At 31.5% G+C, this 27,966-nt stretch overlaps 1 protein-coding gene across 2 annotated transcripts; it reads left to right on the top strand.

The window, feature by feature from the left end:
• Nucleotides 1–1,914: 1,914 nt before the first annotated feature.
• On the top strand, nucleotides 1,915–27,932 carry LOC143055124 (ADP-ribosylation factor-related protein 1-like). 2 transcript variants are annotated; one of them, XM_076228268.1, is made up of 9 exons: nucleotides 1,915–1,979; nucleotides 3,536–3,658; nucleotides 20,116–20,208; nucleotides 20,809–20,896; nucleotides 21,543–21,625; nucleotides 22,424–22,505; nucleotides 24,822–24,892; nucleotides 26,711–26,811; nucleotides 27,456–27,932. In XM_076228268.1, the coding sequence occupies exons 3-9, from the start codon at nucleotides 20,116–20,118 to the stop codon at nucleotides 27,544–27,546; spliced, it is 609 nt and encodes a 202-aa protein (XP_076084383.1). In that variant the 5' UTR covers nucleotides 1,915–1,979; nucleotides 3,536–3,658; the 3' UTR covers nucleotides 27,547–27,932. The 2 variants fall into 2 exon arrangements, with proteins under 2 accessions (XP_076084383.1, XP_076084389.1); XM_076228274.1 differs by lacking the exon at nucleotides 1,915–1,979 and adding an exon at nucleotides 2,303–2,423.
• Nucleotides 27,933–27,966: the final 34 nt, after the last annotated feature.

Below are 27,966 nucleotides of genomic sequence, written 5' to 3' on the forward strand. Positions count from 1 at the left end.
TCAAAACTCCATCAGAAGGAAAACTGCACAAATTTTGGTTGTGAAAAAAATCTTAATATTGTTAAAAAAATTGAAGATAGACGGAGTCTAGCAAGATTTCGCATATCTGCTCACCATTTACATATAGAGAGCGGTAGATCTATAGTAATACTCCCCGAAACAATAGAATATACATGTAAGAGATGTTGTAGTAATGAGGTCAAAGATGAAACACATTTTCTTTTCAACTGTGATAGTTTATCGGACCAAATCATGTATTATGATGTATTTGTATCTTGCCCGACAATGGCCCATGATTGGTATAATAAAAATATGTCTAAAAATGTCTAATGTCTAATGGTGAACCGCAAACATTTATATCAAGCGGAAAGCAATATTAATTGTTCTACAAAATTATTGATGACTATATCTATAATACTAAAATTACGAGGTCCAATTTGTCAGCCGTCATCACGTTAAAACGACGAATCAAAGAATTCAACTTTATATATAATTAATATAGTACAAAGGTGTAGATTAAAAATTACACCACTCCAGGCCCTTTTGTTTTCCACATAATTAATATTGCCAATAATTAAGAAGTTCCGGGTCGAGTTCTGTACCGATACCAATAGTATATTCACCTGTAAGCTATTACCTTATCTGTACGTTCCGCATCTGACAGGCGCACCACCAAACGGTGTATTCAGGATTAATATGCTATATACACGGGTCATAATCACAGGGTTGACACTACTAAATTGTCAAATTGTTACCTATTGTAGTATTTTTTAATCAGTAAGACTTTCTAAGATAACAATACGAATACTAAAAATCTGTGACTAAAAATAAGGCGTATAGGTACAGTTTTCAATTTGTTAGCGGGCATGACGTAAAACAGCGAATCAAAGAATTCAACTTTATCTATAACTAATATAGGACAATGCTGTTGATTAAAAAATACTCCATTCCAGGACCTTTTGTTTTCCAAATAATTAATATTACCAATAATTGATAAGTTCCAGTTCGACGTGTTCAAACAGAACTATTTGAAAGCAGAGAAAACTGTGTATCTTATAATCGGCATGACTTTAGATGACAATACTAATACTAAAATAAGGCTTGCGCATAGTTATATACTTTAATTCAGTCACGGACCCGCGATATCACGGGTGTGATCTAGTATATATCTATAATACTAAAATTACGAGGTCCAATTTGTCAGCCGTCATCGGGTAAAAACGACAAATCAAAGAATTCAACTCTATATATAACTAATATAGGACAATGGTGTAGATTAAAAATTACACCACTCCAGACCCATTTGTTTTCCACATAATTAATATTGTCAATAATTAACAAGTTCCGGGTCGAATCCGATACCGATACCAATAGTATATTCACCTGTTAGCTATTACCTTATCTGTACGTTCCGCATTTGACAGGCGCACCACCAAACGGTGTATTTAGGATTTTGCTATATACACGGGTCATAATCAAAGGGCTGACACTACTAAATTCAATCATTGTCAAATTGTTTCCTATTGTAGTTTTATTCAGCAATCATTAAGACTTTCTAAGATAACTAATATAGGACAATGCTGTTGATTAAAAAATACTCCATTCCTGGATAGCCAGGACCTTTTGTTTTCAAAATAATTAATATTACCAATAATTGATAAGTTCCAGGTCGACGGGTTCAAACAGAAAGATTTGAAAGCAGAGAAAACTTTGTATCTTATAATCGACATGACTTTATCAGATGACAATACTAATTACTAAAATAAGGCTTAGGCATAGTTATATACTTTAATTCAGTCACGGACCCGCGATATCACGGGTGTGTACTTGTATATATATATATATATCAGTGTTCTTGGGTTCATCGCTTTCCGGAATTTTACCCTGACGTGCACTGGATTTTATTTGTTGCGGAAACGTTCGGTTTGTTCATTCGGCACTTTCTGACTTTTTCTTTCAACGACCAGTGCTGATAAAACGTATTTTTTTCTCTTTTAAGTTTAAAGCATTTCTCTTTCTTCAAAGAATGCTCAGCGTGTATATTTTAAGGAGTCTGTCTCGTCTATATATTGAACTTCACTACAGATATTTTTATTTTTTATATTTTATATAGACGAAGAAAACTACTTTTCTCACATGAGAACACGTCATGTCAACATTACAACAACAACAAAATAACATTGTTTGCTCTAAATATTTTTACTGCCCTTTTTATTGTGGGTCCGATGGCTACAGTGTTGAAGGTCCCAAGTTCGAGTATGACTTGGGGCGCTGAAAATTTCAGCACATCACAAGGGCGATTTTCGCCCTCCCACACACTTCTGGAGTTTAAACTAGAATTGGTACTTTGGAGCCTTGGTTGGTCAAAGTTCTCCCTTACTTTAATCTGAATATCTCTCGAGTTTGTCTGTTTCCGCAAAGTGGTAGGTAATTTTTTCCCAATACTTACGCTTCCTCCACCATAATAATTGAGTACCCAGTGTCCTAGCACTCCCTTTGTGTTGGGTGGGGATTGATTGTCCTTGTAAAAATAATTGTCGTAAATATTCGTTAGTCATGTTAGTGACACATCTGTATTAATTCCTATAGGGAGTGTACATGGATGTCACTGTACCCTGACAGCTTTCGAGGGGTTCTTCTGATAACAGAGCCATTTACCAGTTATACATTTTTTGTACATACATACATACTTTATAACCTTGATATCAAAATCTGAATTATCCAAAGTGGAAAAGTGAATAAACATGACCTTATTCCAATGGCATATATGAAAAAAAAAACACATTTTTCTCACAAAGTAATGAATTTTGAGATTACTCTGACGTCCAAAGGCTGTTTTGCCAGACATGCTAGGGCGGTGGGACCACAGTCCAAGCTTGTGTGGCAAAACAGCAATTGGAGTTCAGAGTAGTCTTGGACTGAAAGTAAGTAAATATTCCAAAAGGAAAACCAAAAACCTTGATAACCTGTAAACTTTACAATATTTATATTGTAGATACAATGTAGGTACATTTTGTACCAGTAAAAGAGTAGTTCTCACAGGGTTAGCTGGTTCTGAATAGCACAGGCACTTGTCTCAGAATTTTTCTTTCTTATATACCTTTATATACCACAAGATAATTAAATCACATTTTTGAAAAATGTCACCTGGCACAAAATTTTGTTATACAGTCATGACAGTATACTGATTTCTCGGTTGTCAACCCTACTAAAACTTGTTATACCATAAATCTAAATTGATTTATCTACACAATGGTGTATAACACTTCTACCTTTGTTGTCGAAATCATCCTTAGAAGGCATTCCCAATTATTTTGTAACACGTTTTAGTGGGGTTGACACAGAGAAATCGGCATATAATGGAATTTCCCGCTCATGTGACATTTTTCTGATACAAGTGCCTATGCTCACTAGGTAGAAAGTTTTGTTATTGTACTTTATTTACCACATACATGTATTTGACAAGACTTCAATGAATATCCATAATGTATATCATGACATGTAATCTATCTTTTATCTATTTATTTAATTTTAGATAAGAAAATTGTGGTGGAAAGTTATTTTTTACCAGTACCACTAGACTAAAATATTTTAGTGCTGAAAAACCAGACTGGAATTTCTTTGACATAGCAAAACCATAGAAAACAAATTAGATTAGGTGAGTATTTATGCATTACAAATGTATTAAAAATCAATATAATTTTATTTATATTTAATTATAGATAGGTAGTTTAGAAGACCATTGTTCACATGCATATATATGTATCAAATTTGATTTTAGATTTCTGATTTTTAAGATCAAAATTTCATTAACATAATTGTATGTCTCTATTTTCAAGTTCAGCTATTATTGGTTTTCAACTATATCTTATAAAACTTAGTTTAAATTGAATTAACACACACCTTTATTGAAGCATTATTTTAACATTGTATATACATGTTTTTGAAACTCTGATCTCATCCAGTAATCATATCGGAACACCAGTTTTATTTATATTTGTTTTTTCCTGTCTGTTTGTCCCAAAATTATTTTACATTGTCTAACTTCATGAACTTTAGTTTGCCTCAAGCAAATGTTATCGCAGTTATATACAAATCTTATTTCCACAAAACACAGATCAAGTTTGAATTTTGGAGGAGTCACTTTTACATGTAGTGTTCTAGAGTTATGCCCCTTTACAATGGAAAAAATGCAGAATTTTTGTTTTCATTCTTCAACTCAAATTTGCCTCAACCAAATGTTACAATTTATGAATCTAATTATCTTATTATAAAAAAATTATTGATGTTGTAATGTTTATGCCCTTTGGGGCCCATAATTGGAAATAAAAATATCTTATCTTATCTTATCTTATACACATTTCTTATTACCACAAAACACAGATCAAGTTTGATTTTAGTGGCATAACTTTTACTGTTCTAGTCTCTAGAGTAACGCCCCTTTACAATGAAAAAATGCTATATTTTTTGGTTTCTGTACTTTAACTTAAGTTTACCTTAACCTTAAACCGCAGTCCCACTATGCCACTTTCGTACATTCGTGTAGATAGTAGGAAGGTTGAAAAAATTCTTTACACATAATTTAAAAAATTATAATAGGGAAAATCAACAAATTTTATTGATTTGCCTTAACGGAATAACACACGGCTATATTTTATATCACTGGAAAGAGGAGAACAAACCTCATTGAAATATCGTTGTCGTAGTTGTCTGCCGTGGTCCTGTTTTTTTTTAAATCAGGGTAAAAGGTCAAAGCAAAAATTTCAGAAAAATGCACAGTCACTTTTAGCTAGCTGGTTTCTCCTACATATGAGTTTGGAGCAAAATAAAAACAACTAATTTATAGAACTACCGTATATCTTTTGTATCTACATTTAAAACTTATTTTATATTTTTATCCCCAAAATGACTTTAGATTGAATTTTTTGCAAATATTGGGTGCAAATTTCAAAGAGCTGTTAAATAACAGTGACCTTGACCTATTTCAAATTCTAAATTTGAAATTTTTGTATTTAATTCATTACAAATAACATCTTAAGATGTTTTTTAGATCTTAACTTTAATAATTTGTCGAAAACAAAATGTGTTTTTCACGTCTTTTGATAGTCAGGTGTTCGTCAATTTCTACGTAAATACCAAACTTCTGTTATTGGTTGTGAAAGAGTATATATAAATGATTTGTTTTGAAATTTGTGTAACATTAACGTCAAACTTGGTTGAATATGAAGCTCTGTGTATAGCTTTGCTTTACAGAAGTAAAAATTAATTCAAACGGAGAAAAAGGGAGGTTAAAGTTATAAAAACAAAACGTCTATTAGAAATAGGTAAAACACCCCATCCTACATATACAGATGACTAAATGAGCAACAATTGGCTATGCTGATTACAAGTATTCAAAAAATAAAATACGGGAGAGGGTTATGTACAGCACAGATGTATTTTACAAACAATTGTAAACAAAAAAGGCGTGAGAAACCAAAGGGACATTATAAAATAAAGACAAGCTGACAACACCATTGCAAAAACACGAAAAAATGAACAAATGCAAATAGAAAATTATGATCGAAGCTGGTATTACCTACAACGTTGAATGGTCTCCTGTGGTTTAAGCCCACCAACCACAGCAAGGTCAGAGACCATACAGCAGGTTTTTTTTACATATCTTTCCCCACTAGATAGATTATTACTATATTTCAAAATTGAGTAGATGTTATATTTATTGTTTAGAAAAGATTATGGACTGCATAATTTTCATTCAATAGCTAGCAATGATTCATAAGGTACAAGCAGAAAAATGAAATCTTATACATCTACATCTTCATAGTCATCAATTTTTCTAACTGCAATCAGACGAGTATTTGCATTTTGACAAAGGTCATTTGCCTGACATGGGCATAAATCTGTACATGATAGATTTTGTTCGAAACAAATGCAAACTTAATCTTGCAGAAATTCATATGACATCTGACCTTCGAGATAGAAAGGAACAAGTCATTCTTCTTTTCCCATCCTAACTTAAGAGGAGAATGTAGTATAGTTTTGCTATATGGGAAGACATCACATTTATGTCTGGAGTGAAGCTCTTATTACATATTGTTTAAAAGTAAATTTACAAGGATGAAGTTTGACAAGGGAGAAATTATAAATTGTAAAGTTGACAATGGAAATGGGGAATGTACCAATGAGACCACAACCTGACCATAGAATAGACAATTTTAGCCAATATTACGCTCAATTTGTTTAGGTCACAATTATCTATTTTGATTTTTGACTTGAGATCATTTAGCGTAACAACAAGATCTCGAGCTGCGTTCATAGATTCATCGATGTCACAATAAGAAAGGTTTGACAAATCGGAAAAATCATCTGGGTTTTCCTTTAAGACTAAAAAACAGCGCGCTTACTGATCCTAAATAGGGATGACGTTGTATCGCATCATGTTAAAACATGTGCGTCTGGTAGAATGTTACAGATGGCAAACCCAAGGCTTTTATATATTTCGTGGACAGGCATATAGCGGCGAAAATCTTGTGTGCAAATTATAGTGCCTGGTTGAAAACATAGCTCATGCGTATGCTGCATGGAGGGGAAGTAATGAACGCATAAGATCAGAACATCTGTATCTTGTGATTTTATTATTATCCTACCCTATATGCCTTTTACACTGAACTTTTTATCTACATGAATAGCATGTAAAATTATACGGGTATCTACTTCATCGGGCGTACAAAATGATTCTTAAAACCTGCATACTCCTTCTGAGCAGAATTGGGGTCCTTGGAAGTGCTAGCTAGATAAATGACGCTTGAAATATACTAAAATATACATGATCTTTCCATGTTCCCAGACCCTCGATAAAGCTTTTGTTAGTGCTAATTTTTCGCATATTAATAAGCAATTCAGTTATTAAGAACCCTGACATATAACACGTATTTCATTCCTACTTTGTTTAGGGCTTGATGGGCATAGTTTAACAGGACTGTGAGCCATATTCCGGGTCTGAAACATGACCGAAGTATTTGATTTGTGTATTAAAATTATAACAAAAAATCAATTAAAAATATAAAAAAACAACAAAAACTAAAACAAAACAACGATCTTCAAAATAACTCGACTATTCAAAATATACATATCGACCATACAACAAGTAAAAAGAGAAATGAAGTAAGTGACAATTGTCCTAGTTAATGACCTGATAGTGTAAGCTACAAAACGATTAACGGCACGAGAAAAGGCGTGTTTGAATCAAGGCAGAATGAACACTAAATTTGTGTTTTAAATTGCTATTTTCTTCTCACCGATAAACATTACACGAAATATATTTGGCACACATATGAACCATGTCTTATTGATGAAATCAGAGTAAAAATGTTGTGAAAGTTACACGCAATAAATTTTCTTTCATTCAAAATGTGACAAATTTCAGCTAAAAAAATAGTCTTACAAAAATCATGAAATACTTACACTTAAATTATATAAATCTTTTCAGCTTTTGTTCAAATAACACAGAAAGCAATAATTTTATTTTTCGTGTTGAAGATGGCCTGTATGAGTAGGTATTTTTGGGTACCCTTAGAAAGCACAAAATTTTGAAAAACATGACCACAGTAGCTTACGACGACATTCATGATTGGAAAATATAATGATTTTCAAATAGTTTGCATATAATATAGCTGTGTGTTATCCGTTAACTTAAACTCGTTAACTAGACGTCTTTTTCGATACCGGGCACCCTAATTAGTGTTAGAGAGGTATTATAGGGAAAACGGTACTATTTATTCTGCCATAGGCGACAATACTAACAATTCCTAAATTTACTACTTTTTATAATAAAAACCTGGATAAAACAGTTATGTGTGGTGTTAGTACTTTATTATTCTATTTTAAAAATTAAAGCCAAATAGTATCATGACCAATTTCCAACGGAGCTTGTTTATGTTATCCATGCCCACCGTCATTTTACACCAAATTTTTGAAATTTTGGAAGCCTTTTCGAATAATTCTCTAGAAAATATTTCAATAGGTTTTAAAATTTATATTGCAAATTTACACATTGCAGTTATTCATAGATAATTAAAAAAATATATTGTACCCTTACATCCAATCACAGCGCTCCTAATTTGACTTCCTTCACCTGCCTTGGGTACACAAAAGGCCAACCTAATGCTGGGAAAATGTAATACTACCGTTTTCCCTCAAACATGTTTGGATTACCTCAATATATTTGGATTACCTTCCTTACACTGGTTTGAAATTGTCTTAGTTGGCCATTAACCAAGAAACCCTTGTTTACCCACCTTTTTTGCTTCTAATTCCTAAACATTTTGAGCCATAACACCTCCCCTCTACCCACCTTTCCAAGCAAATCATAACCATCCCTTTGTGGTATGGAAACTTGTGGTATAATTTCAGAGAGATTTATACACTTAAGGACTGGAAATGTTTATCTGGATCCCATTTTTGGCCCCTAATTCCTAAACAATTGAAACCATAACCCCCAAAATCAATCCCAAAACTTTCTTTAGTGGTTATAAACCTTGTGTTAAAGTTTAATTGATTTCTATTTACTTATACAAAAGTTATTATCCGGAAACCCATCTGTCTTTGGCGACATCGACGACCACATGATAGCAATATACAACAGTTCTTTTGATTTTTTTTTGCAGTTGTATTAAAACATATAGATTTATACACATATATAATTGTGGATTTCTGATCATTTAACTCTAAATAAATATCTTCAGATTACTCCGGACTGCAATTCAGATATGTTATGACCCAGTATTTCTCCTCACTTGGCGTCCATCGTCCGTCGTCGTTAACTTTTACAAAAATCTTCTCCTCTTTTTTTGGTTATTATCTTGAATATTATTATAGATAGAGATAAACTGTTTACAGCAATAATGTTCAGTAAATGTAGATTTACAAATAAGTCAACATGACCGAAATGGTCAGTTGACCCCTTAAGGAGTTATTGCCCTTTATAGTCAATTTTTATACGACCGCAAAATTTGAAAAATTTTTCGTCGTATATTGCTATCACGTTGGCGTCGTCGTCTGCGTCGTCGTCGTCGTCCGAATACTTTTAGTTTTCGCACTCTAACTTTAGTAAAAGTGAATGGAAATCTATGAAATTTTAACACAAGGTTTATGACCACAAAAGGAAGGTTGGTATTGATTTTGGGAGTTTTGGTCCCAACATTTTAGGAATTAGGGGCCAAAAAGGGCCCAAATAAGCATTTTCTTGGTTTTCGCACTATAACTTTAGTTTAAGTTAATAGAAATCTATGAAATTTTGACACAAGGTTTATGACCACAAAAGAACGGTTGGGATTGATTTTGGGAGTTTTGGTTTCAACAGTTTAGGAATTAGGGGCCAAAAAAGGGCCCAAATAAGCATTATTCTTGGTTTTCGCACAATAACTTTAGTTTAAGTAAATAGAAATCAATGAAATTTAAACACAATGTTAATGACTACAAAAGAAAGGTTGGTATTGATTTTGGGAGTTTAGGTCCCAACAGTTTAGGAATTAGGGGCAAAAAAGGGACCCAAATAAGCATTTTTCTTGGTTTTCGCACCATAACGTTAGTATAAGTAAATAGAAATCTATGAAATTTAAACACAAGGTTTATGACCATAAAAGGAAGGTTGGTATTGATTTTGGGAGTTTTGGTCCCAAAAGAATAAGGGGCCCAAAGGGTCCAAAATTAAACTTTGTTTGATTTCATCAAAATTGAATAATTGGGGTTCTTTGATATGCCGAATCTAACTGTCATGACTGTGTATGTAGATTCTTAACTTTTGGTCCCGTTTTCAAATTGGTCTACATTAAGGTCCAAAGGGTCCAAAATTAAACTTAGTTTGATTTTGACAAAAAATGAATCAGTTAGGTTCTTTGATATGCTGAATCTAAAAATGTACTTAGATTCTTGATTATTGGCCCAGTTTTCAAGTTGGTCCAAATCGGGGTCCAAAATTAAACTTTGTTTGACTTCATCAAAAATTGAATAAATGGGGTTCTTTGATATACCAAATCTAACTGTGTATGTAGATTCTTCATTTTTGGTCCTGTTTTCAAATTGGTCTACACTAAAGTCCAAAGGGTCCAAAATTAAACTTAGTCTGATTTTAACAAAAATTGAAATCTTGGGGTTCTTTGATATGCTGAATCCAAAAATGTACTTAGATTTTTTATTATGGGCCCAGTTTTCAAGTTGGTCCAAATCAGGATCTAAAATTATTATATTAAGTATTGTGCAATAGCAAGTCTTTTCAATTGCACAGTATTGCGCAATGGCAAGAAATATCTAATTGCACAATATTGTGAAATAGCAATTTTTTTTTTAATTAGAGTTATCTTTCTTTGTCCAGAATAGTAAGCAAGAAATATCTAATTGCAAAATATTGTGCAATAGCAAGATTTTTTTTTAATTGGAGTTATCTTTCTTTGTCCAGAATCAACTTAAATCTTTGTTATATATAATATACAATGTATATTCACTTTTTACTACCAACTGATAAATTAAAATAATCTTTACCATTCAGTGATAACAAGCAGTTTTTTTACATCTTAATATTTTATGATGTATTTAAATGAGTAGTTATTGTTGCAAACTCCATTAGAAATTTTAATTGAGATTAGTTTTGGAATAAGGGAAAGGGGGATGTGATTAAAAAAATTGGGTTCAATTTTTCTCATTTGAAATTTCATAAATAAAAAAGAAAATTTCTTCAAACATTTTTTTGAGAGGATTAATATTCAACAGCATAGTGAATTGCTCTAAGAGAAAACAAAAATTTTAAGTTCATTAGAACACATTCATTCTGTGTCAGAAACCTATGCTGTGTCAACTATTTAATCACAATCCAAATTTAGAGCTGAATCCAGCTTGAATGTTGTGTCCATACTTGCCCCAACCGTTCAGGGTTCAACCTCTGCGGTCGTATAAAGCTACGCCCTGCGGAGCATCTGGTTAACCATTTTTCGTAAATCTTAGTAATCTTTTACAAAAATCTTCTCCTCTGAAACTACTGGGCCAAATTAAACCAAACTTGGCCACAATCATCATTGGGGTATCTAGTTTAAAAAATGTGTGGTGTGACCCGGCCAACCAACTAAGATGGCCACCATGGCTAAAAATAGAACATAGGGGTAAAATGCAGTTTTTGGCTTATAACTCAAAAACCAAAGCATTTAGAGCAAATCTGACATGGAGTAAAAGTGTTTATCAGGTCAAGATCTATCTGCCCTCAAATTTTCAGATGAACCCGACAACCCATTGTTGGGTTGCTGCCCCTGAATTGGTAATTTAGGGAATTTTTGCTGTTTTTGGTTATAATCTTAAATATTATTATAGATAAAGATAAACTGTAAACAGCAATAATGTTCAGCAAAGTAATATTTACAAATAAGTCAACATGATTGAAATGGTCAGTTGACCCCTTTAGGAGTTATTGCCATTTATAGTAAATTTTTAACCATTTTTCGTAAATCTTAGTAATCTTTTACAAAAATCTTCTCCTCTGAAACTACTGGGCCAAACTAATCCAAACTAAGCCACAATCATCTATGGGGTATCAAGTTTAAAAAATGTGTCCGGTGACCAGGACATCCATCCAAGATGGCCGGTGTCATATGGTATTTTGAACCCCCTAAAAAATGAACCCGGGGTCAAAATACCATGCGGTAAAATGACCCCGGGGTCATTATACCGCATGGTATTTTGACCCCGGGGTCATTTTTCACATATGGTATTTTGAACCCCCCTGCGGTATATTGAACCCCCCTGTTTTTGATAAATAGTATTGCAGATAATCTAATTTACAATTTATTGGCTATCATTTTTTTTAATTTGTGGTTTTAAGTAGGGGGTTCAATATACCGCAGGGGGGTCAAAATACCATGGCTAAGTAAAATTTTCAAAATATCTTTTCCAGTTTATTAAATACATACAGACTACTTATTGAAGTATTATAACCATGTTAAGGAGTTAGAATAGCTTGAATTTTTGAAATTCAAGGTCTATAGTAGTTGGTTCAATATACCGCAGGGGGGTCAAAATACCATGGCTAAGTAAAATTTTCAAAATATCTTTTCCAGTTTATTAAATACATACAAACTACTTATTAGAGTATTATAACTATGTAAAGGAGTTAGAATAGCTTGAATTTTTGAAATTCAAGGTCTATAGTAGGGGGTTCAATATACCGCAGGGGGGTCAAAATACCATGTCTAAGTAAAATTTTCAAAATATCTTTTCCAGTTTATTAAATACATACAAACTACTTATTAGAGTATTATAACTATGTAAAGGAGTTAGAATAGCTTGAATTTTTGAAATTCAAGGTCTATAGTAGGGGGTTCAATATACCGCAGGGGGGTCAAAATACCATGGCTAAGTAAAATTTTCAAAATATCTTTTTCAGTATATTAAATACATACAAACTACTTATTGGAGTATTATAACTATGTTAAGGAGTTAGAATAGGTTGAATTTTTGAAATTCAAGGTCTATAGTAGGGGGTTCAATATACCGCAGGGGGGTCAAAATACCATGGCTAAGTAAAATTTTCAAAATATCTTTTCCAGTTTATTAAATACATACAAGCTACTTATTGGAGTATTATAACTATGTTAAGGAGTTGGAATAGCTTGAATTTTTGAAATTCAAGGTCTATAGTAGGGGGTTCAATATACCGCAGGGGGGTCAAAATACCATGGCTAAGTAAAATTTTCAAAATATCTTTTTCAGTATATTAAATACATACAAACTACTTATTGGAGTATTATAACTATGTTAAGGAGTTAGAATAGCTTGAATTTTTGAAATTCAAGGTCTATAGTAGGGGGTTCAATATACCGCAGGGGGGTCAAAATACCATGGCTAAGTAAAATTTTCAAAATATCTTTTCCAGTTTATTAAATACATACAGACTACTTATTGAAGTATTATAACCATGTTAAGGAGTTAGAATAGCTTGAATTTTTGAAATTCAAGGTCTATAGTAGTTGGTTCAATATACCGCAGGGGGGTCAAAATACCATGGCTAAGTAAAATTTTCAAAATATCTTTTCCAGTTTATTAAATACATACAAACTACTTATTAGAGTATTATAACTATGTAAAGGAGTTAGAATAGCTTGAATTTTTGAAATTCAAGGTCTATAGTAGGGGGTTCAATATACTGCAGGGGGGTCAAAATACCATGGCTAAGTAAAATTTTCAAAATATCTTTTTCAGTATATTAAATACATACAAACTACTTATTGGAGTATTATAACTATGTTAAGGAGTTAGAATAGGTTGAATTTTTGAAATTCAAGGTCTATAGTAGGGGGTTCAATATACCGCAGGGGGGTCAAAATACCATGGCTAAGTAAAATTTTCAAAATATCTTTTCCAGTTTATTAAATACATACAAGCTACTTATTGGAGTATTATAACTATGTTAAGGAGTTGGAATAGCTTGAATTTTTGAAATTCAAGGTCTATAGTAGGGGGTTCAATATACCGCAGGGGGGTCAAAATACCATGGCTAAGTAAAATTTTCAAAATATCTTTTTCAGTATATTAAATACATACAAACTACTTATTGGAGTATTATAACTATGTTAAGGAGTTAGAATAGCTTGAATTTTTGAAATTCAAGGTCTATAGTAGGGGGTTCAATATACCACAGGGGGGTCAAAATACCATGGCTAAGTAAAATTTTCAAAATATCTTTTCCAGTATATTAAATACATACAAACTACTTATTGGAGTATTATAACTATGTTAAGGTGTTAGAATAGCTTGAATTTTTGAAATTCAGGGTCTATAGTAGGGGGTTCAATATACCGCAGGGGGGTCAAAATACCATGGCTAAGTAAAATTTTCAAAACATCTTTTCCAGTATATCAAATATATACAAACTACTTATTGGAGTATTATAACTATGTTATGGAGTTAGAATAGCTTGAATTTTTGAAATTCAAGGTCTATAGTAGGGGGTTCAATATACCGCAGGAGGGGGGAGGGAAATACCATGGCTAAGTAAAATTTTCAAAATATCTTTTCCAGTTTATTAAATACATACAAACTACTCATTGGAGTATTATAACTATGTTAAGGAGTTGGAATAGCTTGAATTTTTGAAATTCAAGGTCTATAGTAGGGGGTTCAATATACCGCAGGGGGGTCAAAATACCATGGCTAAGTAAAATTTTCAAAATATCTTTTTCAGTATATTAAATACATACAAACTACTTATTGGAGTATTATAACTATGTTAAGGAGTTGGAATAGCTTGAATTTTTGAAATTCAAGGTCTATAGTAGGGGGTTCAATATACTGCAGGGGGGTCAAAATACCATGGCTAAGTAAAATTTTCAAAACATCTTTTCCAGTATATCAAATATATGCAAACTACTTATTGGAGTATTATAACTATGTTATGGAGTTAGAATAGCTTGAATTTTTGAAATTCAAGGTCTATAGTAGGGGGTTCAATATACCGCAGGGGGGTCAAAATACCATGGCTAAGTAAAATTTTCAAAATATCTTTTCCAGTTTATTAAATACATACAAACTACTTATTGGAGTATCATAACTATGTTAAGGAGTTAGAATAGCTTGAATTTTTGAAATTCAAGGTCTATAGTAGGGGGTTCAATATACCGCAGGGGGGTCAAAATACCATGGCTAAGTAAACTTTTCAAAATATCTTTTCCAGTATATTAAATACATACAAACTACTTATTGGAGTATTATAACTATGTTAAGGAGTTAGAATAACTTGAATTTTTGAAATTCAGGGTCTATAGTAGGGGGTTCAATATACCGCAGGGGGGTCAAAATACCATGGCTAAGTAAAATTTTCAAAACATCTTTTCCAGTATATCAAATATATACAAACTACTTATTGGAGTATTATAACTATGTTATGGAGTTAGAATAGCTTGAATTTTTGAAATTCAAGGTCTATAGTAGGGGGTTCAATATACCGCAGGGGGGGGGGGGGGGGGCAAAATACCATGGCTAAGTAAAATTTTCAAAATATCTTTTCCAGTTTATTAAATACATACAAACTACTCATTGGAGTATTATAACTATGTTAAGGAGTTGGAATAGCTTGAATTTTTGAAATTCAAGGTCTATAGTAGGGGGTTCAATATACCGCAGGGGGGTCAAAATACCATGGCTAAGTAAAATTTTCAAAATATCTTTTTCAGTATATTAAATACATACAAACTACTTATTGGAGTATTATAACTATGTTAAGGAGTTGGAATAGCTTGAATTTTTGAAATTCAAGGTCTATAGTAGGGGGTTCAATATACCGCAGGGGGGTCAAAATACCATGGCTAAGTAAAATTTTCAAAACATCTTTTCCAGTATATCAAATATATGCAAACTACTTATTGGAGTATTATAACTATGTTATGGAGTTAGAATAGCTTGAATTTTTGAAATTCAAGGTCTATAGTAGGGGGTTCAATATACAGCAGGGGGGTCAAAATACCATGGCTAAGTAAAATTTTCAAAATATCTTTTCCAGTTTATTAAATACATACAAACTACTTATTGGAGTATCATAACTATATTAAGGAGTTAGAATAGCTTGAATTTTTGAAATTCAAGGTCTATAGTAGGGGGTTCAATATACCGCAGGGGGGTCAAAATACCATGGCTAAGTAAACTTTTCAAAATATCTTTTCCAGTATATTAAATACATACAAACTACTTATTGGAGTATTATAACTATGTTAAGGAGTTAGAATAACTTGAATTTTTGAAATTCAGGGTCTATAGTAGGGGGTTCAATATACTGCAGGGGGGTCAAAATACCATGGCTAAGTAAAATTTTCAAAACATCTTTTCCAGTATATCAAATATATACAAACTACTTATTGGAGTATTATAACTATGTTATGGAGTTAGAATAGCTTGAATTTTTGAAATTCAAGGTCTATAGTAGGGGGTTCAATATACCGCAGGGGGGGGGGGGGGGGGGGGCAAAATACCATGGCTAAGTAAAATTTTCAAAATATCTTTTCCAGTTTATTAAATACATACAAACTACTCATTGGAGTATTATAACTATGTTAAGGAGTTGGAATAGCTTGAATTTTTGAAATTCAAGGTCTATAGTAGGGGGTTCAATATACCGCAGGGGGGTCAAAATACCATGGCTAAGTAAAATTTTAAAAATATCTTTTTCAGTATATTAAATATATACAAACTACTTATTGGAGTATTATAACTATGTTAAGGAGTTAGAATAGCTTGAATTTTTGAAATTCAAGGTCTATAGTAGGGGGTTCAATATACCGCAGGGGGGTCAAAATACCATGGCTAAGTAAAATTTTCAAAACATCTTTTCCAGTATATCAAATATATACAAACTACTTATTGGAGTATTATAACTATGTTATGGAGTTAGAATAGCTTGAATTTTTTAAATTCAAAGTCTATAGTAGGGGGTTCAATATACTGCAGGGGGGTCAAAATACCATGGCTAAGTAAAATTTTCAAAATATCTTTTCCAGTATATTAAGTACATACAAACTACTTATTAGAGTATTATAACTATGTTAAGGAGTTAGAATAGCTTGAATTTTTGAAATTCAAGGTCTATAGTAGGGGGTTCAATATACCACAGGGGGGTCAAAATACCATGGCTGAGTAAAATTTTCAAAATATCTTTTCCAGTATATTAAATACATACAAACTACTTATTGGAGTATTATAACTACAATGTATGTTAAGGAGTTAGAATAGCTTGAATTTTTGAAAATCAAGGTCTATAGTAGGGGGTTCAATATACCACAGGGGGGTCAAAATACCATGGCTGAGTAAAATTTTCAAAATATCTTTTCCAGTATATTAAATACATACAAACTACTTATTGGAGTATCATAACTACAATGTATGTTAAGGAGTTAGAATAACTTGAATTTTTGAAAATCAAGGTCTATAGTAGGGGGTTCAATATACCACAGGGGTGTCAAAATACCATGGCTAAGTAAAATTTTCAAAATATCTTTTCCAGTATATTAAATACATACAAACTACTTACTGAAGTATTATAACTATGTTAAGGAGTTAGAATAGCTTGAATTTTTGAAATGCAAGGTCTATAGTAGGGTGTTCAATATACTGCAGGGGGGTCAAAATACCATGGCTGAGTAAAATTTTCAAAATATCTTTTCCAGTGTATTAAATACATACAAACTACTTATTGGAGTATTATTACAATGTTAAAAGTAAGAATTGCTAGAATTTAAAAAAAATTAAGGTCTATAGTAGGGGTTTCAATATACCATGGTAGGGGGGTCAAAATACCATGGCAAAGTAAAATGTTCAAAACATCTTTTCCATCATGTTCAATACATACAAACTACTTATTGGAGTATTATTACTATGTTAAGGAGTTAAAATAGCTTGAATTTTTGAAATTCAAGGTCTATAGTAGGGGATTCAATATACCACAAGGGGGTCAAATACCATGGCGAGGTATGTATTAAACTTGTTGGAAAAGATATTTTGAAAATTTTACTTTGCCATGGTATTTTGACCCCCCTGCGGTATATTGAACCCCCTACTCTAGACCTTTAATTAAAAAAATTCTGGCAATTCTAACTTTTTTATGTAGTAAGAATACACCAATAAGCAGTTTGTATGTATTAAACTTGCTGGAAAAGTTATTTTGAAAATTTTACTTTGCCATGGTATTTGGACCCCCCTGCGGTATATTGAACCCCCTACTCTAGGCCTTTAATTTCAGAAATTCTGGCAATTTGAACTCTTTTATGTAGTAAGTATACACCAATAAGTAGTTTGTATGTATTTAACTAATGCTGGAAAAGATATTTTGAAAATTTTACTTTGCCATGGTATTTTGACCCCCAGCGATATATTGAACCCCTTACTCTAGACAATTCAAAAAATTCTGGCAATTTTAACTCTTATATGTAGTTAATATACACAAATAAGCAGTTTGTATGTATTAAACTTGCTGGAAAAGTTATTTTGAAAATTTTACTTTGCCATGGTATTTTGACCCCCCTGCGGTATATTGAACCCCCTACTATAGGCCTTTAATTTCAGAAATTCTAGCAATTCGAACTCTTTTATGTAGTTAGAATACACAAATAAGTAGTTTGTATGTATTTAACTTGCTGGAAAAGATATTTTGAAAATTTTATTTTGCCATGGTATTTTGACCCCCTGCAATATATTGAACCCCTTACTCTAGACAATTCAAAAAATTCTGGCAATTTTAACTCTTATATGAAGTTAATATACACAAATAAGCAGTTTGTATGTATTAAACTTGCTGGAAAAGTTATTTTGAAAATTTTACTTTGCCATGGTATTTTGACCCCCCTGCGGTATATTGAACCCCCTACTATAGGCCTTTAATTTCAGAAATTCTAGCAATTCGAACTCTTTTATGTAGTTAGAATACACAAATAAGTAGTTTGTATGTATTTAACTTGCTAGAAAAGATATTTTGAAAATTTTACTTTGCCATGGTATTTTGACCCCCTGCGATATATTGAACCCCTTACTCTAGACAATTCAAAAAAGTCTGGCAATTTTAACTCTTATATGTAGTTAATATACACCAACAAGTAGTTTGTATGTATTAAACTTGCTGGAAAAGATATTTTTAAAATTTTACTTTGCCATGGTATTTTGACCCCCCTGCAGTATTGAACCCCTTACTCTAGACCTTTAATTAAAAAACTTTTTTATGTAGTAAGAATACACCAATAAGAAGTTTGTATGTATTAAACTTGCTGGAAAAGATATTTTGAAAATTTTACTTTGCCATGGTATTTTGACCCCCCCCCTGCGGTATACTGAACCCCCTACTCTAGGCCTTTAATTTCCAAAAATCTGGCAATTCTAACTCTTTTATGTAGTTAGAATTCACCAATAAGTAGTTTGTATGTATTTAACTTGCTGGAAAAGATATTTTTAAAATTTTACTTTGCCATGGTATTTTGACCCCCTCCCCCTTTTTTTACCATGGAAAATCAAAACTACCCTTATATATATATATATATATATATATACATATGTTATAATTACAAATAATTAAAGCATTCAAGCTACATATGGTTTAGTTATAATGTGTCAATAAGTATTTTGAATGACATTTTGTTGGTAAAGACTTCAGAGCACTTATACCAAGCAAAGATATTTCTTTTAATTAAGCATGTACCTCCCCTTCTTGTATGAATGATTTTTTAATCTATGATAAGCTTTAAAATAATGTAAAATGTTCTAATATTCATCTAGGATGAAAAAAACAGGGGGGTTCAATTTACCATGGGGGTTCAATTTTCCATACAGGGGGGGTTCAATTTACCATGGGGGGGTTCAATTTACCATAGCGGTATTTTGACCCCGGGGTCAATTTACCATGGGGTTCAAAATACCATATGACACCGCCACAGCTAAAAATATAACATAGGGGTAAAATGCAGTTTTTGGCTTTTAACTCAAAAACCAAAGCATTTAGAGCAAATCTGACACGAGGCAAAATTGTTTATCAGGTCAAGATCTATCTGCCCTGAAATATTCAGATGGATCAGACTGCCCGTTGTTAGGTTACTGCCCCTGAATTGGTAATTTTAAGGAAATTTTGAAGTTTTTTGTTATTATCTTGAATATTATTTTAGATAGAGATAAACTGTAAACATCAGTAATGTACAGCAAAGTAAGACCTAAAAATAAGTCAACATGACCAAAATGGTTAATTGACCCCCTAAGGAGTTATTGTCCTTTAACTACTGGGCCAAGTTCATTATAGATAGAGATAATTGTAATCACCATCACCAAACATAATTTTGTCATGAATCCATCTGCGTCCTTTGTTTAATATTGCAGGTAAGCTACACAGGCTCTTTAGAGCCTCTAGTATTTAAAGAAAGAGAACATATGAATTAAATAAATTATTACAATAGATCTGCAGGATATAAGTAATAGCTTTCAAAAATGTGTGTTTCAACTGTAAAAGTTGCACAATATTTTTTAACTGCTAAAATTCCAAGGAGACTATATTAATTGATAGATATATCTATAAAATATTTTGCATATATTTGTCTTTTGTTTCTTTTGTAGATGTATACATTGCTGTCAGGTTATTGGAAATATTTTTTCCAGAAAGAGGAGTATAATGTCTTGATTCTTGGTTTAGATAATGCAGGAAAATCAGTGAGTATATTAAATAAGATAGAAATATATGAGATGAAGAGCACAGTTGATCTATCAACATGCCTGCTGTCCCTGAAAAACAATAATAACTTCAAATGACTGCCATAAACACTGATGATGGAAAACTGAATAAAAACAATAATAACTTCAAATGACTGCCATAAACACTGATGATGGAAAACTGAATAAAAACAATAATAACTTCAAATGACTGCCACAATCACTGTTGATGAAAAACTGAATAAAAAACTATGATCGACTTAAGAATATATGTTGATTAACCAATGAAAAATGACTTCAGCTTGAGAGCTTTTAGGATTATTGCAACAGGCTCAACAGTTCCCAAGCTATTAGGGGTAAAAGGGGATATATAATATAATCTGGCATATAAAAGGTATGTGCAAATTAATGAGTCCAGCCTGTTAATATTATATGTGAAGAACATGGTCATAAAAAGCATAATAGTTTTCATGTTCACTTTTGATGAACATTTATTTGTACAGCATTTCCTGGTGAGGATGTTGTGATGACATTGAGCTGTGTCCGTGTAACCTTCTTGTTTTTAGTTGTATTTAAGTCTTTCTGTGTTATATTTTTCAGACATACTTAGAACAGTCAAAGACAAAGTTCAACTCCAAGTACCAAGGGATGAATCTGTCAAAAATAACAGCAACAGTTGGACTAAATAGTATAGAAATTAATTATGTTTATACATGTTTAACTAACTTGATATAAAAAGATACAAAACAAAATTTGAATCAAAAGCTTTCACATTTGTGCAGAGTCATATTTTCCCTAAAAATCAATAAAATACAGATGTTATGTATGGACTTTTTTTCTCCTTTTTGTATCAATTGCAAAATTATTTTTACAAAAAGACATTAGAGAGTTTTTGTAACAACCAAAATTGAATAAATGATCTTGCTCTTTCTGACAAAGTCAGCCTTATATCACACAAATAATTATGCATTACTCAACCAGTAAAACAGTGAATGATAAACATATATTACCTATTCATTATTTATTGAAATAATCATATCATAATGTTGAGTAGAATTAGGAGCCATAATTTTAAGTATACAAGGTACTTTAATTATTGTGCATCTATATCAATGCAGTGCAACATTTAATATTTAATAGTGAGATGAAAAAAAATCTTTAAAATCATTGCCCACATATAAATCAAGCATTTTTAAATGACATAAAAAGAATCATATTAAACATTCTTTGTAAGTAAAACATTTAAGTTATCATTTAGTTCATGATACACACAAAGCAACAGAATTATTTGTAAAGTTAAAGTGATTTTATATTGTCAGTATTCTTGTTTTCAGTTGGAAAGATAGACATAGGAAGAGTACGACTTAATTTCTGGGATCTTGGTGGACAAGAAGAGTTACAGTCATTATGGGATAAAGTAATTTTATATTTTAAATAGTATTTTTTTTCTTTAAAAAATTGAAATTACTATATCATCAGTTTAAAATTAGTGTGCTTGTCTGTAGGAGGTTATACTGAGTCATTATAAAGACTGAAGGTTAAGAGTCCGTTATGGTGTCATGTCTACCTGCTGTCTCACCTGACTGTTACTTTGTAAGCTACTATGGTAGATATTGGCACTATTTATCAATCTAGAACAAATCACGGTTTATGTAATGTGTATCTCATTATGTACTTGTTCTGAATACATTCATCAATCAATATTTAAGTATTTGTACATATGTAATGAATAGAAACCTTATTAGAGGTAGTTCAATAACAGTAAGAGTATTTGATAATTTTGAATAATGGTATATTGCATTTTATAAAGTAAGCTGTTTTTAAAGTTTAAATTTTATACAATATTAAACAAATCTTACCTTATAATGAAATTTACTACTCAAAACTTTTAATATTTTTCTGTTATATATTTTCCTTAGAAACTATCCACAAGTTTTGAGTTTCAACCCATTATACAATGAATTTATGGGAATGATAATATGAAAGAAATGAGCTAGATTTGATTTGGACTTCTGAAAATTTCCAATTTTTAATCTATTATGCATTGTAGGTAGTTAAATTTTTCTGTTATACAGAGTTGCCGAAGAATTATAAACGATATAACTATTGCTATTTCAGCTGCCATTTGTGAAAGTTTAGCAATATATGAATAAGAAAATGAATCAAAGGTCTAATTAAAAACATTATAATTTATTTTTACCCTATTTTATTTCAGTATTATGCAGAATCTCATGCAGTAATATACATCATAGATTCTTCAGACACAGAAAGAATAGATGAATCAAAAGATGCTTTTGGTATATTTTACATAACTCTATAACTCTACTCATTCATTTCATGTTTGATAGGTTTTTATGTTACTGTTAATTTCTCATGAACTTTTGATATTTTAAATTTTCTGAAACTGTGCAACACATTTCAAGAACAAGTTGGTGATTGTGGGTTAGTGTTCTTCTTTTATAAAGTTTGTTTGTCTAGCCTGCAAAGAAATTTGTTTTGAATAATTGTTACATATCTTGTGAAAGATAGCCAAAAGATACCAAATAGTAATCCAAATTCATAAGGCGATAAAAAAATGACAACACCATGACAAAAAAAAAACAAAAAAACGAACAACAGTTTACAAAACACATATAGAAAACAAAAGACTAAGCAACTCTCAACCCACCATATACGGGATGTGATCTTCCGTTCTCCAGGAGGGTGAGTAGATTCTCCTCCACTTGTAACACCTGTTGGGTTGCTTTTTGAATATGTAGAAAATTTGTATTTCACACTTTGTTTTAAATTGAGTTTTTTCAGTATAAATATAAAAAAGATGTGGTATGATTGCCATTAAGACAACTGTCCAGAAGAGACCAAAATTATACGGAAATTAACAACTATAGGTCAATGTACGGCTTTCAACAATGAGCAAAGCCCATACTGTATAGTCAGCTATAAAAGGCCCCATAATGACAATGTAAAACAATTCAAACGAGAAAACAAACAGCCTTATTTATATATAAAAAAAATGAATGAAAAACAAATATATAACACATAAACAAACGACAACCACTGAATTACAAGCTCCTGACTTGGGACAGGCAGGCACATACATACATAATGTGGCAGGGTTCAACATGTAAGCGGGATCCCAACCCTCCCTTAACCTGTGACAGTGGAATAACAGTACAACATAAGAACGAACTATAAAAATCAGTTGAAGTCCATTCTCAAAAAAGTGTGCAAAATTCACATGTATCCAGGTGTAATGATAAGTCGTTATCCTAAGGCTATTTTTTTCTTATTTTTTCTGTACACTTAGCTTTCATTTTTTATTACCATGCATTGTCAAGCATGGTAACTCATAATTATTTGTCAGTAACCAAATGTACGATGCTGTCCCATACTGAACCTTCTGACCTTGTTTGTTTACATTTAAATTTCAATGGCGTCAAAATCACGTGATGTCAATTCGTTCTACCCAATCAAATTGCTCTACTGTCAATTAGGGGATTTTCCAGTCTACGGCAATTACGTTATTTCTTTGTGGGATATTGCTTCAAAATAGTTTGCAATAATTTTGGGTTTTATTCAACAGGAAAACTCTTTTTTTGCCATCCCTTTTGACATCAGTGGAATTCTGTATGAATATTTATCTACAGTCATGATGGTCAGAATATCGATCTTTTTATAATGAATAAAAAGAAAATTCTATGAAAAATAAATGTAAATTATTTTTCATTAACCTACTCTATATTCCTGTACAAAATTATGGCATGGGCATCGTTTTTTCAATTAGTTTTCCTTTCATTTTGGTTGGGTTTTTTTCGCGGGAAAATCGCGAAAGACGTAAGGAGCATGTCATTTTAAAATTCCTAAAAATACGATTTGCTTGACCTGTATTGCCTGCCACAAGATTGATGACGCTGAATGGAATGTACACAAAGCAATGGAGGCCGGAAGTGGGATTTTGTGAAGTTCTAGAATGTTTTTAGACATTCGGAAGTCGGGATTGAAACGGGCATTAGAAATTTGGCATTTTTTAGCAATAATTGAGAACAACAATGAAAACTTACCTTCAGAAATGGTTTTTTATTCAAAAGTGCAGAAAAAACCTATTCTACATTGTTTTTCTACGCCGGAAGTAGCGGAGTTTCCCCGTGTGTTAAGTTCAAACACAAATACCTAACGAACTGACAAGATGAACGATTTTAGACTACGGTAGGATAGAATTACTTTTAAAGAAATTATTGACTATAAGAATTCATAGTTTTGGAAAAGTCTCCATATACATTATATATATATAAGCCTATAGAAAACATAAACGTTATTGAACTTAAATTCATTGATCGCCTCCTCCCACAGAATTCACAAAATTTGTTATCCCACTTGAAAGATATGATAGAAATTTGAGCTTCCATTGATATATATATCAATAAATCTGACAACAAAGCATGAAAAGTATATTTAGATTGAAAACCTCTTGAAAATAAATGCAATCTACCTTGTAGCATTATTTCTTCAGTTTTAAACTGCAAATAGAAATGCTCATAGAATGGAATTCAAAAATATAACCAGATACAACTATGTTATTATTTTAAAATTCATTAAATTTTTATATATTACAGATAAAATGATAGTGAATGACATGTTAAAAGGAGTACCACTACTTATTCTTGCCAATAAACAAGATCTAGAGGTTGGTGTTGAAATATGAAATTTTCAGTTATTGTTAGAATGATGAAACACTATATATTGTATATTTGAGATGTCAAAGATCTAACCATACAACACAGGAATATTATTCTTTGTTTGCATTTGCATAATATCTTTTTCCGTGTGATATTTAATGGTTACAATGCCTTATAATTCCTATATTTCCCAAACAATAATTTTATATATTCCATTATATAAAGTATGAAATGTTGGTAAGTTGTTATTTTTCTAGTTTGCTGATAATTTTTATACGACTGCAAAAATTGAAAATTTGTTGGTCGTATATTGGTATCACTTTGGCGTCATCGTCGTCGTCCGAAGACATTTGATTTTCGCACTCTAACTTTAGTAAAAGTAAATGGAAATCTATGAAATTTAAACACAAGGTTTATGACAATGAAAGAAAGGTTGGGATTGATTTTGGTGTTTTGGTCCTAACATTTTTATAGGAATTAGGGGCCAAAAAGGGCCCAAATAAGCATTTTTCTTGGTTTTCGCACAATAACCTTAGTATCAGAGTTTAGTTAACAGAAATCTATGAAATTTTAACATAAGGTCTATGACCACAAAAGGAAGGTTGGGATTGATTTTGGGAGTTTTAGTCCCAACAGTTTAGGAATTATGGGCCAAAAACAGGTCCCAAATAAGCATTTTTCTTGGTTTTTGCACAATAAATTTAGTATAAGTTAATAGAAATCTATGAAATTTTAACACAAGGTTTATGACCACAAAAAGAAGGTTTGGATTGATTTTGGAAGTTTTGGTCCCAACGAATTAGGGGCCAAAAGGGTTCAAAATTAAACTTTGTTTTATTTCATTAAAAATTGAATTATTGGGGTTGTTTGATATGCCAAATCTAACCATATATTTAGATTCTTAATATTTGGTCCTGTTTTCAAATTGGTCTACATTAAGGTCCAAAGGGTCCAAAATTAAACTCAGTTTGATTTTAATAAAAATTGAATTCTTGGGGTTCTTTGATATGCTGAATCTAAACATGTACTAGATTTTTGATTATTGGCCCAGTTTTCAAGTTGGTCCAAATCGGGGTCCAAAATTAAACATTGTTTGATTTCAACAAACATTGAATTCTTGGGGTTCTTTGATATGCTGAATCTAAACATGTACTTAGATTTTTTATTATGGCCCAGTTTTCAAGTTTGTCTAAATCGTGGTTCAAAATTAAAATTTGTTTGATATCAACAAAAATTGAAAATTTGGGGTTCTTTGATATGCTGAATCTAACCATGTATTTAGATTTTCAATATTGAACCATAATAGGTAATGTCCAATTTAAAATTTAAAGTTTTTTAAGTTTAAGTTCTTAGACCACATTCATTATGTGTCAGAAACCTACCCCAATGTTCAGGGTTCAAACTCTGCAGTCGTATAAAGCTGTGCCCTGCGGAGCATCTGGTTAAAGTTTAAGTTCTTAGACCACATTCATTCTGTGTCAGAAACCTATGTTTTGTCAACTATTTAATCACAATCCAAATTCAGAGCTGTATTAAGCTTAAATGTTGTGTCCATACTTGCCCCAACTGTTCAGGGTTCGACCTCTGTGGTTGTATAAAGCCTACCCTGCAGAGCATCTGGTTTTATTTCTGTAACCGTAGTCTGTTGAGAATAACCTTTTCATTAATTTAATGTTAACCTCATCATTAAATGAATGTAAATTATCAAACCACTGCCTTATGACCATTTGTTCATCTATTACTATACATTTGCTTGGATCTATTCTTGCACAAGATTTACAAGTTTTGTAAATAAAAATTCTAATAAATTCTTTTTTTATTTTAAGGGTTGTATGAAAGCTTCAGAAGTCAAAAAGGTGTTCAACAGTAGTGCACAACTGTTTGGAGATAGAGAATGCAAGTTTCTTGGTACATCTGCACTCAAAGGGTAATAAATTAAAATATTAATTCGTTTTATTGTTCATATAAAAATATCTACAAATTCCAGCACAAAATAATTTACACATATCCTTTCTTAAACAGTAAAAAGCCTTACTATATTGATTTAAGAATGCATAATGTAAAATAGTATGAACAAAACAGGACAGTAACCCTACAACACCAATAAAAAAAATACAGATCATAAAAAGGATCTCCTGAAATACACAAGCAACAGCACCACAATATGCAGGGCTGTAAGGTGTTTGGAGTCTGACTAAGCGTGAATAAATTCAAAAGAACTGAACTAAACTGAACAGCTTAATGTGAAAAAAAGTATGAGACAATAAAGTATCATAACCTAGGAAAGACATTGACTTAGGTTAGGTATATTTAAAACAAAGTTTATAACTTAAGTTAGATACTTTAAGAATATCTCTGATTTTAATAAGGATACTAGTCATTATAATTTTATAATTACTGAGGAAAAGGGAATGTGCTGCTTCATAATAGCATTCAAAATGATGACATTTGATCAGCTGTCATTGTTAAAAATATTGTGCTATTATGTAATATATACCTTTTTATTAGAAACACATTTTATAAATGATAGACCTCTTCAAGTGCTTGTATTATATGATTTATTTTTGCCAGAGATGGTGTCCATGAAGGGATAGAATGGATTAAAGAAGGAATTAAAAGAAACAATATAGACAGACCTCCTATGCAGAAAGAAATAACTTAAAATGCTCATATTATTCTGTAAACAAATGAATGTTTATTACAAGATAGTCACATGACATCCCTTCTTCCAATTAACATTAGTATGAAACCACCTTGCTGTAGTGTATATATGCTAGATACATTTTGTAGTTGGTTGGTTCTTATATAACAAAAAGTATACTTCAAATGAAAGTTTAACAGCGAAATCAAAATATATAGTCAAATGTTTAATTCTTGATGTATCATGTTCAGACACAATTTTACCAAGGGTCTAATATGTTGATGGTTTTTGTTAATTTTTCAGTAAATTCAAAGACCTTTAACTTTAGAAGCAGAAATACAATTGAAATTAAAATATAAATGTGGAAAAGAATTTAAAGCTTGATATAAAATGACTGAATTCAAACATAATTGAAGTGTTTACATTTTCTGACTAATTGTG

Source organism: Mytilus galloprovincialis, chromosome 1, assembly GCF_965363235.1.
Source record: "Mytilus galloprovincialis chromosome 1, xbMytGall1.hap1.1, whole genome shotgun sequence".
NCBI lineage: Eukaryota > Metazoa > Mollusca > Bivalvia > Mytilida > Mytilidae > Mytilus > Mytilus galloprovincialis.